Genomic DNA, 16,237 nt, shown 5'->3' on the forward strand with positions numbered 1-16,237 from the left:
AAGATAATGCGATAACATTTTAGCGTGTCAACGTTACGTTTATCTTTCCTCAATTCTGAAAGTTTTTAAACAAGTTTGTAATTCAGTAAATTATTACAAAGCTAATGACATACCGACTAATGTATACAAAGCTAGCGTATAATGGAAACTTACAAACCATCAAGAGTTTTGATTATATTTTTAATAGAAGGTTTTAGTTATAACTCACATCGCTCAGTTGTTCGGAATCATTTGCATGATTAGAGGTACTTGTTTTATTTGTGGGAAATGAGTTTCAACGAAATAATACGTTAATTTAAGCCACTTTACGCATTTCTGGGATAGTAATTGGACTATCGTCACGGATACTCTTCAAAAGATCAAAGTTCGAGTGTTACTACGCGTGCATGGCATCACTTTTCATCGGATACATTTATCCGCCGCGTTCTGGCAGAAACACAGGGCGAAATCTCACCGCGGGTGGTTCGACCTCTTTTCGAGAGATAGTATTTTCTCTTGTTCGAAATGCGAGTACAACGCGGTAGTTCTCGCCTGGCTCTCGGATCGGATTTATGTTGCAATCGCGATTAGAATGAACTATCTGCAATATTGGATATCACGGCGCAGTTTGCTACGACTTTGTGTGAAATAATTTAGTATGGTAAATTGCTTCGCCGTTATCGCAATATATTTTGCTGGAAATAACGTTTGGTTTTCATGACAAACGACTTTGTAATTGAAATAATTAGGGCACTCGGAGGAGCTGAGGAACAAATTAATTATTAGCTGCTTATTGAACATTTAGACAAGAATTCCTCACTAAATTATATTTCAGATTAATATTATATTAATATACGTTTCAAATTTTCATTTTAATATCAGCTGAGTGTTCAGTAAAATCTATTGTCTTACATTATATTCAACAAATATATTAAATAAATTAAATATAATTTTTAGAATATAAGAATTTTTTAAAGTAATCATTTTCTTTAAATATTCGATTAACAAAATATTATTTTCTTGTAAAGTTTGAACAATTATCCAGTAAATATCTATTTATAATCCTTGCTTGTTCTAAAATTGCCAAATGAATTATCTTTGGGGTTCATATTTATGTTCGGAAATTTTCGTTTCTCAAGATACGTAGGCTTTTTGCTTATTTTACATCTACTGTCTGTTTGCTTATACATGAGAGAGCATTTATTTCGTTTCTAGCACGCAATCAAAAAAGGAAGTGACAGTTTATCTTTCATGTTACATTATTATTTTGTTTCTTTTAAACTGACAATGAGCAATGTATGTAACAACGTAAACTGTGTAATGCTGTTTTGTTTAAGCATTATCGAAAAATTAAGCTTTATATTAAAATGTTGTTTTGCATTCGGCTAATTATCAATCTGGTAATCAAGCATTTGTCGATATAAACGTGACTTTGTTATCATCAATAATATATTTTCGATTCTGATTTTGGAATAGTTCTTATTTTTTTACCGAAATTTTGCAAAATATTGCAAAGTATTAAATTTAATTATCTGTCATACAAAATAATTGGATACATAATTATAGTTTAGATTAAAAATTGGATTTATAAATATATATGTACTTATAATTATTTTTCTCTTATATTTCATTTCTTTACGACAATCATATTTTTAAAAGTTAATAATAAATTAAGCCGAAGTAAACGAAGGATTAAGTAAACCATTAAAAAGAAATTGAAACGGGAAAATGAGTAAAGAATTTTCAAGCATAGAATTATTCAGAACGCTGTTAGAAGAAAAGTACCGAGCTAAATGATACGGTACACTTGGTCAGAGATCTCACAAACAATTCTTGGATACGGAAGATAGTGGTTTTACCCTCGCGTGGGAGCCGAGGAGGCTCACTTGACACGATTAATATCGACCAGCGTTTCTATTTTTGTTGTTTCCTACGGGCTAGGCTTCTCGTACAAGTATGGGAGTTTTTTGCACAATTTCTAACATTGTTATTCTCTCTTTTTTTTTTTCGTATTTAACGTGACATTTCGCTCGAAATTATTGGCATTTTATTGAGAACTTTTTTTATTAAATTTTTTCTCGCATTACGTTCTCACAATCTTGGCACAATGTTTCGATGTTCGATTACAATGCTGATATTATTACTATGTCGTGTAATATTCACTGCATTAAAATCGTCCGAAAGTATTGGATATGAATAAATGTAGAGGGGCGGATGTTGGACGGCATGGAGGTCGATATTGCGCAGCCCTTTACTTCCTCTGATACCTTTCTTCCAGCTTTTCATTCTCGTACAATTATAATTCTCTTCAACGCGAGTTGAAGTGAGTATCTTTAATGGATCTGTCTCACGGAGCTTGCGAATTATATTGCTTATGAATGCTGTAAAATATTAAAATGCATTATTATTTTAATAGCGTTAATTATGTATATTATATTGTAACAAGGGCTTACTTTGTTTTCTTTTTTTTGTCGTATTTTCTTTTAAGTCCAATATATTTTTAAATACTTATTAGCGAGCATACTTTATAATATGATATAAAGAATGTAATTTTTTTACATCTTGCATATATTGTGCTTACATAATTTTGATGTAAATAATAGGCAACTTCCCTTCCTGCTGTTATTTACTCTATTCTTCGCAGTGCCGCTACACTTTCATTAGATTTTCATTATGTTATAATATGGTGTATTAAAAGAATTCTGAGCAACGCATGGTAGGCGTAAATAGGTAATTGCATGCAATTTTTCTAATAAAGCGTGTTTTTTCAAAGAGCGTTAACGAACCCCAACCAAAACTAATTTGATCTTTTTCAGAATTTTTAAACACTTTTAATATCTCGTGGAATTTACGCTATTGAGTTATGTGTGATCAATTATTTCTCTTAAAATAATTTGGGACATGTTATTTATACATGTTGTTTACTTGTTGGAAAACGATATGAGAAAATGATAATAGCATGTGATTATTACACAGAGATTAGCGTTAATTGAGAACAAAGATGTGTATAAAAAAAAAGTGAAATTTTTTTGTAAAAGAATAGATTCTAAAGTATATTAGGTAAAAATTATATAATATAATTGTTTACATATTTAATTATTATATTAAATAAAAAAAATTATCTAAAAGTTTTTTAAAATATACTATTTTTTTAAGATTACTTTAGTGAAAAGTTGGAAATATTAATAACAAATCTATTTGGAAATTTATTTATTAGTATTTTTTTTAATAATTTAGTTATCTTTCAAATATTGTATGTAGTCATTAGATATGATGTACGTAACGAAGTAATATGCTAAAAGTAATGGAATAATGTGGAATAGTTTTTATTTTATGTAAAAATTAAAATTAAAAACAAATTGATTGTGCACGCAAGATTGTATATCTGATAAATCTTTATATCTGATAATAGTTGTTTTGCATTAGATGTCAGGATAAATCAGGATTCATATCTTCGCATTTTGTGCAGACAATGATAAATGAAATAGATGACATTGAAAATTTATTGGAGACAATTTATCTTCACTTTAGAATACTTTATTACTAAGCGTTGTTTTAATAGAGTTTAAAGTTTACGACAAAATATTCTTGATGAAATATTCAATGATTTATCTGCTAATTGACAATGATTGATGCTCTTCAAATATATTATACATTATAAAAAGATCATTATTGTTGTATGTATATAAAATAAAATTATACGGTTTTATTCTACAATTAACAAAGTCGACAAAATTGACGTATTTAGTGAGATGTGTAAAAATAAAAAAAAAATTTTAGCACACGTGGTATAAAAGATTTTTATTATATATATATATTAATATGTATTTTTATTTATGTAGTAATAATAGAAATTTATGTTCAAATAGTTTACGAAATCTTAAGTTACAAAAAGTGTGCGAAATCTGTACGATTAGTGAAACAAGCTTATTGTTTTCATACGTGAAAAATGATAGTGGAAGCTGAAGTATTGATGTTCTCGTAAACGTGCACTAGAATATATGTTTGACTCTTGTGTTCTTTGATCGCAACATAGTTCGTAAAGTGCATCACTAATGTATCAATTAATTTCGTGATTCCATCAAGGGCTAGACATTTCATACGGCTGAACAACGAAGGAATGTAGGTCAAAGAATTAAGAATTTATTCGGTTAGAGAGCAATTTATGTTTGTTGGACATTTTCCAGTTATCTAGGTGCTCACAATTGTTATGTGTCGAAAAATTTTTTTCTTTTTTTTTATTTGTTTACTAACGTAAGTATGTATAAAACACGATTTAGGATATGCGAACAATAATCATACTTGTATATGCGCTTTCAATATATAATTTAGCAGATATGGAACCTTATAAAATTTAAATTTTTGTCTGCTATCATTTTTTAAAATCCCATTAAAATTTTAGATTAAAGCTTTATATAAAACATTGAAAAGAATTGTTATCAAAAATATATAAGAAAGAATTCATGTAATACTTTAATAACTAGAGATTTATACTTTTAAATATTCAAAGTGTATTTTATATGACGGTTCAATTTTTTTCATCAGTTATTAGAAAAATAGATTTATGTCAATATCCTGCTTTCAGGTTATGAAAGCCAAATATGAATTAGTTACACTTAGTATTATATATCACATTTCTAGGTCACGCGATACGTTAAAAGCAATGTTCGATGTACGTAACGTTATCAAAATATTTCATGAAAGGCAGCAGTTTCTAAGAGCTTTGCGATAGATAGATGGAATATCTGAAAGTAGCTGTAAAAGCTAGCGTATTGACATTGTCGACAATTAGTTTAATAAATCAATAGAAGCGTTTTTATGCATACAATGCTGAAGCATATCTTGATCTTTTTTTTCGTGGTTTTTGCACACTCAAAGTATTGAATGTTTTTGCACTCATTGTCAGTGGAGTATGAATGCTCTTATTAGCTTATTGTACATTAACGTGTGACATTATGCTATAAGATTAAAGTAGATTAAATGAGAACAAAATATATCAAATAGCTTTTACAAAAGTTATCAATAATCGTCTTTATTAAATATTATTATCAGAAATTCGAAATTTATCTAATTTAATTAATCTATATTAAAGAAATCTATATTTTTATAATAAAATATGATTGAGTGACATTAAAATTAAAATTATTTTTATTTTTGTTGAATATTATTTTTTATCTTGAGTATTATGTAATTTAAATTATTAACCAACAAAATTCGTGCGGTTTTGCTGTTAATAAACTTCAAAAAATTGTACGGAACTCTGTTGGTTGGTCTGAAAGCTATTATTGATGCTTTAAAATATTTAGTATCTAGTTCGCCAACATTATCGATTCAATAAATAAGTTCCTAATTCAATATATTACGCATCCAAGTGTTAATGCGCATGAATGACCAATATTTCTTTCGGTTTTTTAATTTCCGCCGAGACGAAAATAAATTAAATTTTAATCGCGGAAATTTTGTTATATTGCTTAATCTAATGTCGTGTGCAATTTTATGATATTGAAGAGGATATATTGCTCGCGACCGTAAAATTGCGATGATATCTCAATAAACTGCAAACGTATGAATTCAGTTGTGAATATTGCTCAATAATTTTTGCCTTCATAAATACTTTTCTTATTATCAAATGTTTTCTTCAAATATTTTCTAGTATATAAAATTATAAGTAAATTTCTACTTTTAATTCTGTTGCAAATAAAAGTGTTTAGAATAGATTTTAGATGAGAATTTGATTAGGACTTTGACGAAAGTTTTTTAACGAAAATTCTTTCAACGAAATAATTTGGCCCTATCTTGATAAAAAATGGATGGCGTATGATCATAAACTTAATACTTTCTTTAGAAATACGACATTAATATATGATACGACATTGATATGTACTAAGTGACTTTTATTAATGCTGTCGTCTATACGTTCTTTAGACACATAGATATGTAATATATATAATCTTTGGACTATAAATTCTTCAATAAATTCGGAATTAGGTTTTTTACTGAAGATTTTGTTTTAAGCTTATATTATATAAATTATTTAGTTTAAAATTTTTAATGTTTAATATTTCGACAATTAGTTTAATTTAATTTAAACAATTTTTTTGTTAAAATTGCAGTTTATTATTTCAAGAATTTTTGAATAACATTAACAAATGCATTAAAAAATTTTTGATTGCACTTTATATATCAGAATAAATTTTTTATATAGAAAGGCTTTGTTAATTGCTTACAATCAATCAACATGATTGGATTTATTTTTAATTGCATATTAATTACGATTATTGAGAACTATATCAATCACTGTGACATTTGCATATTACCAATACGAATTCGATAAATTTTGATATCAGTAGTGAAGAATCACTTACACTTAATCGTATCATACAATCCTCTTCGCTATCGAGTTTCCGCCTCGTTTATCGCGTTACCATATTCCCATATCGACAATAAGCTTATCTTTACAACTCCGCGCAAGCATGAGTAATGGAATAATAAAACAGGTACTGATATTGTCAACGGTTAAATAAACACGTTTATGCAAGATTGTAATGCAGCAATCTCGAAGCTTTGCGTGCTCGAACATAATGATTCTAATATTGTACGAGATTAGTATTTCCATGATTATTCACGCATTCTGACATTTGCTTAATATTTCAAAGATTTTAAGGAGTAATTGACAATTGTGTTGTTTAACAAGTTTTTAGTGCTTTGCTTTTTCTACTTGCTTTTATCCACATTTATATGCATAATTCAAACTTTTCGTACTTATACATAAGATAAAATATGATTTATAGGATAAATCAAAGAAAAAATTAGATAAAGAGAAATTGGATGAATTAGATATTGATAAAATTATTCCGTAGTGCTGTTCATATATAATAGTAATATATGCATAAATATTATAAAAATATTACGATATTTGGAAAAGAATACATTTTGCAGTTTTATTCCATAAAATTTGATTAATTTAACATGATATAAATCGAAAATGCTTTCGTTCGCACATTTAATTGATTCTTATATCTAATTTTTTTTTTCTTTTTTGATGCTTTCAACGTTGATAAGGTAGAAAGTTTTGGAACCGCAATAATTTTTTAACACTTGCGATGCTATTCTAACTTATGAATATGCTCTTCAGTTTATTTGCGGCATCTTTCTAAAGATGAAGCATTCTTAGTACATATGTATTAACTGAAGTAATTCATGGAAGCTCGTGACTTTCTCGTGAAAATAGCAGCACTAAACACATGCTTTGTAGGTCAACAACAGGCGCATTGTCACCCAGTTCGAAAGGAGATGCGATATAAAAGCTCTTCTGCCTTATCGACTGCTCAACATCCGCTGGAGCTTCCACGGTTAAGCTCTGGCCTTATAGTATTACCATGAAAGCTCCTGCTGATTCCTAGATTGCGCTTCCTTCACATAAAAGCTCATATTTTCATTGTAAGGCACGTTAGATAAATTGTTTGTAATGATAAAGAATATATTAAGAATCAGAAACGCAGTTGTTAAAGGACAAAAACGAAGAATTATTATTAATCGGTATAAAAAAATCGATAACTGCATTAATAATAGTTTTTGCACTCCGACAACTGCACATCTGTGATTCTTATTGCTTACTTTATTATTATTTGCTTTTGAAAACTGAATAACTTTAACTGATTTACCTTAACTTATTTTTTTAAATGTTATATGTTAGAACAATTGTTGACATTGAAGTGTCACATAAAAAAAACATGTCATTACAAGACACTTAGCAAAAAGGTTTCTTCCCATGAGAGCCTTGGTTCAAGTTTTCTCGAGAAGACCCGAGTTTTTAGTCAAATCTCGCGCAATTCACTTTGTTATTCATGAAATGCGTCAATTTTTAGTATCTTTGAGAAAGTCTGCTAAAAGTTTTATTATATTGTACCATTTAATCTTACGGGGACGTTTAAAAGATCATAAAAATTCAAATAAATTTTAATGAATTATTCATCACATACTTTGCTAAATTATATAATCATAATTACGCCGATTGTTGCTAAATATTATGCTTCTAATATAAAATATCTTTGATCAATAGATACACAGTTGCAAGTCCCTGATTAAATAATTATTTTTTATTTATTTTTTTAACTTTGTGTATTTTTCAGTATTTATTTATAAATTTTTCATATATAAATTTTTCTTTGTGAATGTTTATTACTAACCGTGAATTGAGTTAAATAAATTTCGACATTAAGATGGTCTTTTTTTCTCAAATTGTTGCTTTTATGTTGCACGTGAAATCATGAAGTTATTAATGAAATTCAGATTTACTAATCCCTTTACGCAGAAAGCGACTTACTATATAGAAACCAAATTTATCATGCATTGAATTGCTTCCAGTTGCTTGGGATAATTAAATCCTGAATAGCATTGCTTATATATTACGTATAAATGCCTTGTATTCTGTAATTAGCGATAAAAGTTCGTGTAATTACAGCTGTGTAATTACAGTAGTTGGTAGTAAACTAATGTTTTGTTGTATGGTATAAACAATTTATGGAAAATATTGTTTCTATGAATCAAAATAAAAAATAAATCAAAATAAAAAAATAAATTATTGGTAATTATGTTATATTATTTGCAAGTTAAAAGTTTTACGTTATTTTTAGCTTATTCAATCTTATTTTCAGTTTTATGCTTCTATCATGCTTCATGCATTATATTAAACTAGTAATAATAAATTTGTAGAAAAATCTGCAAAATGTGCTATCACAGTATTTGTTCAAATATTATTTTTATATGGGCAGTATTGCATACAATAAAGTAAAATAACATTGCATCGGTGTAGCTGTTAAATCGTTTATAGCCGATCAATTTTGAAGATTTATTTTGTATCATTGAAGCTATACATCTCATGTATAAGAATAACCTTGCTTTTCCATTAGCGCAATTGATGTAGTTTATCTGCTGTCAGAAAAAATGGATGTGCAACAGAGGAACAATATATTTTCGAAATGAAGCTGTGTATATTCTGCGCGTTTGTTATTTATCTTTGCATTAGTATATGAAATCTTATGTGTGCAAAGGTATATTTTCCAAATCTTATTGACTACATCAGTGATCGATCACATTATTATTTGCATATACATATACGTATATGATAATTGCAGATTTGTGTTTTAACAATTTTAATGTACAAAGCACTTAAATTTATTGCACTTTTTACTTATGATTTTCTTTAATCATCTTAAAGCGATTTTTTTATTAAAACAATCGTGACATAAATGATTTTATCTATTAATAATTTGCGATCGACAATTTAAGAATTTTTATTTAAACAAATTTATTATTTAGATTAAAAATTCTATTTTAAATTTATCAAAGAATTGATAAAAATCCAATTAAATGAAAAGAGGAGCGCCAATGTGATGATTACATTTTATATAGTACTTTTCGCAATTTTGTTAAACTTTATTTTGACAAGCTATTTTATTTCTTAAATAAAAATAAATTTAAAAAATTTATTTATTTGAAATAATAAGTTTTATTTGTATTTATATTAACAAAAAAAGAAAAATTTATATATATATTAAAAATTTTTCTCGTATTACGAACTCAAATAATTCTTTTATACGTGACATCTAATTTTTTACGTTTGAAACTTTTTACAAAAAACATTCCGTGCTACAAGCATGAGGTTTCATTAAAATGGCGTGAGATTATAAATAGCATGAGAAGCTCTCATTACAAATCTCAGTCTCGCGCATACTTTTTATTACGCAAGCTCAGGGTAAACCACGTGGCACACTGGAGAATCCGAGGTTTCCGCTCGCGTTACAGCGCAAGCCCGTCACGCAAGTTTGGCTTGGCTCCCGGTGCGAATCGATGCTGTCTCTCCGAGCTATCCATTCATCCTATTACGTTATACTAAAATAACATACTGCTCTCGAAAAGTGCGCAAATCTTCAACAGAGCGCAGATTATTTTCCCATTAGAACAGGGATTCTCATTTAAAGAATTTAACTCGCAAAATTTAGGAGATATAAATAACAAATGAAATATTAGATAATTTAATTAGTAAAATATTAAAAAATAATAGAGCAATGCTATGTATTGTTAACAACAAGTACTTGGTTAAAAGTCGCTAACGTAAATGATTCTATTTACGAAAAAATTAAATGCAGTCTTTTGTAATCACATTGCATTATTTTTTTTTTTTATAATAACGATAAAAGTTTATAGAGGAAAAAAAAACGGATTTACGAAAACGTGAGTTCTTTTTCGACGAGATATCTGCATATCTTTAGATGGTGATCCGTCTTTTCAAGAGATAAGACGACGAAGAAACTAAGAACACGATCATCTTCGAAGGGTGGATAAATCGCGTGAGCATTACCATTCATTCAGATGCTCCGCAAGCATCCGTCACTTAGGAGAGTGGTCCGTGAGAAACTTGGACATGACAGGAGCATCACGTTGAGATGATGGGAGATATAGTAGATCCTCGATGTATCCCAAAGTGGCGCAGTCGCCTTGACAACGGCGGCGCCACGTGCGTGTATGCGCGCCCTTTCACGACGTCGACGACGTCGGCGACGACGGACGCGGTGAAGAGGGGGAGGTAGACAACGTTGAGGAGCGAGTGAGATAAACAGCGATTACCCCCGCGAGAATAGTGGGAGGAGAGAGACGGAGAAAGAGAGAGGATGAGCGGGAGAGAGAGAGGGAGGGCGTGAGAGCTCGCTTGATGGTGTTAGCGAGAGAGAAAGGGTGGAACACGGGGGCTGAAAGGTCGGCGGCGAGGGGGTGGCATGCGAGTGAAAACCGCTAGCGTGTACCGCAGTACGGGATAGTGAGCTGCGAGCTAGCCTCCTCTCTCACGCGGCGAAAAAGCCGCCATCGCTTGAGATAATACGACCGGTTGTTCGCTCTCCGCCATTTCATTCTTTATGAGAAACACATTGTTCATGAGAGTGTTTCGGTTTCCCCTGTGTCTGTTTTACGTCTTATTCATTCTGCGATCGTGTGCGAGGCGGCGACAATAGTTAGATTCATCGTTCGACTGCTTGCCGAAATTGCTCTAGAACCTCTTCCGGGTGTGATTAAGACTTCCTTCAGGAGTGACGCGTACGTCGAATGTCAAGGACGATGCGGCATTTTGCCCTTACACGATGCGACACCCGTTAGATCCCACATCGGTGGCAGACGGTGGCAAACGGCAGTTGGTGGGACGATTAGCGTACACCGGTTAGCAAATATCGCGAGTGTTGCAGCGCCGGAGATTCTTCGTCCTTTTCTCAGAAACTTGGCCCGTAAATTGCGAAGCAGGCTAATTTTATCGTATCCTGATATTGTTGAGATCTTGACAATGCAGGCGCCTGTTCCCGAGTGCAGCGAATCGGAGGACGATGAGGTGGATAACGATCCTCCCTCAACTGCTTCTAGAACCGACAATGGAACATTATTCTCGTGAGACGCTACCACCTGTGTCGAGTATCGCAGCTTATTGATATCTAAACGAGGACATGAAGTCTCAACATTCTTGTTATTGATGAATATCGGAAAATACTCTGCGGGAAATAAATATGCGGAGAATTGGACGTTCCCACGTCAACGTCAGGAATTCGATTCGTGAAGAATTTAAATGACTGGACGTTTGATTGACATGTGTGAATTTCGAGGGATATTTACGAAGCGTGAAAAATTATTGCAAAGTTCGGAGACGTTATTTGTGTGAAAAAAAAAAAAAAACTTAATCAAACAGAGCGCGCTTTCATTGTTAACAAAAAGCAGATTCTAGAAAAAAAAAACGAGTGGCTTTATAGTGCTCTGAACATGATTTATATGAAGATATAAGGAATCAGATGCTCTGCTGTGATCCTATGTGATCCTGTTTGTCTTGTTGCCTCGACAAGGTTTTAAAGTATCTGGGGCAACGGTGTTGTTTTTACCGCATCTTGAATCTCGGAGTTCTAAGAGGCAAAAAAGAGCAGGTGATTTATAGATTCTGCTGCTGTTTGCGCAAGTGTACAAACGACTAGAGCGATTACAGAAATGAATGAAATTTAAAGGGCGCTCTGAAAAACTGAGGTTAAAATATAGGGCGGCATATAGATAAATATAGATACGAGCGGCATTTTAATGAGTTCGTTAAGTGAACCGATGTAATATCATCGGCATGTTAAGATTCGATTTCACGGAACTTGCAAAGCAGCGCCTTCCCGTTACTGCAAGGATCTGTCAACCGTGACCTTCGAACACCATGTGACGTCATCCGGGTCACATGGAAACGTGCCGTGCGAACGAGGTGTCTCGAGACGCTTATGTGGTCACCGTTGCGGTGGCGGTAGCCACGATCAATCAGAGCGTTGATGTGCATTTATAAGACATTATTTCATCATCTCGAAGAGTATCTTAGTGACACTTTGGTCGAACAAAATACTTTTTTCGGAAGATAATGAGAAGTGTATTACCGCGTTCCAATGTTCTTTTACGCACTTTTTACGCGTCTTGTTGTGCGTGTGGTTGCACTCGTTAATAATTCAAGTAGTTTGTGACATATAATAGACATATAAAGTAATAAGGTCAAGACAAACTTCGTTAATCGTACAAGTTCGAAAAACTCTTCCAGCTTTCGATGCTTAAAAATATGACATTTGACATTGTGAAAAATGTTCACGTCAAATTTGCTCGTGAAATATCCCGTGAAATCAATACAAAACAATTCTGAAGGAGTTGTCGAATATGCTTCTTGTTGTGTATAATTTACGCGATTCCGCCGTTATTTTCGATTAATCGTTATTGTTATTGACATTGAATTATGTCGCTGAACACGAGTGTCACTTAATGTTGGAGGTAGTTGTGCAACTTCATGAAACTGTCTTTCTCGCTACTCGAAGCTTAATAATGATCGAGTAAAACAGGATTGGTATTGTCTCATATTTTTTGATGCATTTTGGGTGATCGTTATCCTCATATCCTTAATGGGAAAAATAAATATCCTAGATAGCTCCTGTTTGTTACATTGAAATATTATTACGTATTGCAAGTAACTTGTTAAAAATTCTTGTTAGAATTTAGAATTTTGAGAAACAGCTTTTAAGAGTGATTATCAATATTATTAATAATCATTAGATAAATTAGCATAGGAGAGACTAATGCTCAGAGTTCTGTAGTTTTCGGGGAGTTTTTATGAACCCTAAGAACGTATAAAATAATATCAATTATAGCGGTAACAATTTTCAATATTTTTAAAGAGGCAAAAGGTACTTATAGTTAAGTGAAATTACCTCGTAAAGTTACCGCATTCACAAGTATCGTCTTCCATCATATCCATCATATCAAAGAATAGAGGAATTGAGAAATGGGTAATTCTCTCACCTTTGCGGAACCGTTTGTGAATTCCCTCCGACGCAAATTTACTCATTAGATCGAAGACAAAGTCGAAATTATTCAGATTGTTTGAGAGTCCCTTTTATCGCACACAAGGGAAACGTATGAAATTACTTTCACAGCTTTTTCGTCAAATTATTTTCGCTTTACCTGCAGTCGCGCGTTTCTAATTGCTTTCGTTACTGAGATAAAAAAAACTTTTTGCCTAAACTGTAATTAGCTTCTACGAGTAGCGAAACGACTTTAAAAGGTACGAAAAGTGGTTCTTTTCATAATCTTATTCTGCGCAACCTCGCAAACAGCGCCATATTCTTGTCGAATTTTTCTTTGGCATTTTTGAAACACGAGTCTTCTGAAAACGTGAAAGCGGAAGAATTTTATTAATTTATCATAACGATATCAAGCAAGTTTTGGATTCTTATTGAGGACGACACGTCTTTAAGCATAATGAATGCAAAAGATGTATTTACATAATGAAATAAATTATACTTCTACGAGATTAATGCATTACTCAGAACGAGTGCTCAATGAATATTCAAGATAATATTACGTCACGTAAGCATTAACATTCTAATGGAAGAAAGGAGCAACATTATATTATAGAAAAAGTGAACAAGATACACATAGTTCGGTATCCTTTATAATTAATCACCACGGTGATGGATAACGTCTCGCCAAGATGATGTCTTTCAAGATAAACTCTCCCCTCATTGACGGACACTTATACATTTCTCTGGACTTATTCGTCGTGCTGGCTGGTACTTGAATAAATTAACTAACTATTCGGCCGAGTGATCGAAGGAGATTCATGACGATGTGTTCGAAGGGACGATGTGGCCGAGCATCGTCGGCAGATTTCGCAAGTCCTGCGATTGCTTCACGGTGAAGCTGCCGGCAGCGAAGAAAGAAAAGAGGGAGAGGGAGGACGAGTCGGCGTGTTGCAAGTTCCTCGCCCTGTTACACTACCGGAAGCCTCGGGACCCACTACGCGGCTCCGGTGCCGCCTCGTCGGTGCCCCTGCTCGATATGGGCGCCAGAGCATGGGACTACGAGGCCCTGCCGGAACTCCACACCTCGACGGCGGTCACGCCGACCTCGACACCACCGAACGCATGCCAGCAAAAGGCGCCCAGAGTGTACTTCCAAGCAGAGAATCTGGCGTCCACCAGGCGAAGGAGCAGCAGCAGACTGCTGACGCCGCAGCAGTCCTGCAGGAGACGCAGTCGGAGCATGAGTGCCTGGAGCGATTTGTCCAGGTCATCGTTCAGGGACGAGAGGTTGGTTAACCTGGTCCCGTGTGCGAATTCTAGTCGTAACTTTACTCGGGCGCGTTAATTTTTTTATGAGAATTCGGATCTTTTTCCAAGATGGGCATATTTTTTTGCAGTTGCGTAGATGCATAACGCGCCTCAGAATTATTCAATGCAGTTATTTTAACTGATAGATGGATATTTTTAGCATTATGATTTAAATTATCTAGCAGAATTTATGATTCTTTAGGAAAATAATGAGTAATACGATAGAAAATTTGCAATATTTTATAATAAGAAATCTGTTTATCGATAAACATCTTTTTATTTCTATTTATTTTTAATCTTTGGTTTTGATATAATATAATTTGAAAGCAATTTATATTTTTTGAATATTAAATTTGTATTTTATTTTATAATTAACGGTTAACAGTTTATTGTTAAATAGTTTTCAAATTTAATTGTCATACTACATTACACATAAACTTGTCTTTTCATGTCAGGTAACTTTAATATAGAATTCACATCAAACAACTTTGATATAGAAGCAACATGATTTTGCTGAACCGGAGATTGAATCCATTTTTTAAATTTATGCGGATTTACACGGCAAATTAACCCCTTTATCTCGGCATTGCCATATAATTACGTGCTATGAATATTGCAAAGTTATGTAAATTTTTATAAAGTTACCTCTTAACAAAGTTAGTTAAATGTATTTATTGAAGTGACATTATTCAACTTTAATTAGATTACTGTGTTAAAGATTAATGAAATAATGCAAAAAAATGTTCCAAAAAATTAAATTAATTTATATTAATCGATTAATATATAATAAAATATGAATTTTTTTAAGAGTATAAGTGGTTTTTAGAGTGTAAACATTATGTGAAATTAAAAATTTAATGATTTTCTTTAGTAGAATTGCAAATGAGTTTAATTACATGAAATTTTCTTATTTCATTTTATGTAAATACGAAATCTATATTTATTCGCGTTTCTATAGACTGAATTTCAACAAGTGTTGCAAGGATTGCATAATTTTCAAAATCATTCTTCTTGGAAATAAAGATTTATACAAAATATTATTCTATTCTTTTTAATTATTTTAAGACGTGGAGACATTTTTTTTTATTATATTATTTATTTTAGTTAGATTTTCTCTCTCTCTCTCTCTCTCTCTCTCTCTCTCTCTATGTATAAATCTCTATGTATTACACTCTACATAATAATATCTTTTATAATTCTTTTATTTCTTTTTATCGTTTTAGCAGAATAATTTTATCTCTTTTTATGCATTATTTGCATTCGAACAATCTTTTTCACAATATCTATTCACTGAATCGAAATTAATTTTCTATTGAACGCGAGAAAAATCACTCATCTTTAAAACTCAGATTACTTCGCACACTTAATTTCTCGACGTGACATTTATGATATTCTAAATTTATAAGTTTTATGTCCATTATGATATCTTTAAATACGAAAACGTAATACGTATTCGATTCGTTCACTAACGTTCCTATCTTTTGTTTTACTTATAGCTCTTCTATTTATTAAAAAAAATTGTTGTTTAAATTTTATTATATATATCTTAATATATTATATATTATATATATATATAGAGAGAGAGAGAGAGAGTATTACTA

General features: G+C 31.7%; 1 protein-coding gene across 4 annotated transcripts in view; it reads left to right on the top strand.

Moving 5' to 3' along the window:
• Positions 1-10,289: 10,289 nt before the first annotated feature.
• Positions 10,290-16,237, top strand: part of SLO2 (slowpoke 2) — a 175,797-nt gene continuing 169,849 nt past the window's right edge. For 3 of the 4 annotated variants that reach the window (XM_012377196.2, XM_067356043.1, XM_067356044.1), the window contains exon 1: positions 10,290-14,615. In XM_012377196.2, the coding sequence (XP_012232619.2) occupies positions 14,170-14,615 (446 nt within the window). In that variant the 5' untranslated portion in view covers positions 10,290-14,169. The remainder of the gene's footprint in view (positions 14,616-16,237) is intronic. The other variant, XM_067356045.1, reaches the window with a different exon arrangement.

Source organism: Linepithema humile, chromosome 5, assembly GCF_040581485.1.
Source record: "Linepithema humile isolate Giens D197 chromosome 5, Lhum_UNIL_v1.0, whole genome shotgun sequence".
NCBI classification, from domain to species: Eukaryota; Metazoa; Arthropoda; class Insecta; order Hymenoptera; family Formicidae; genus Linepithema; species Linepithema humile.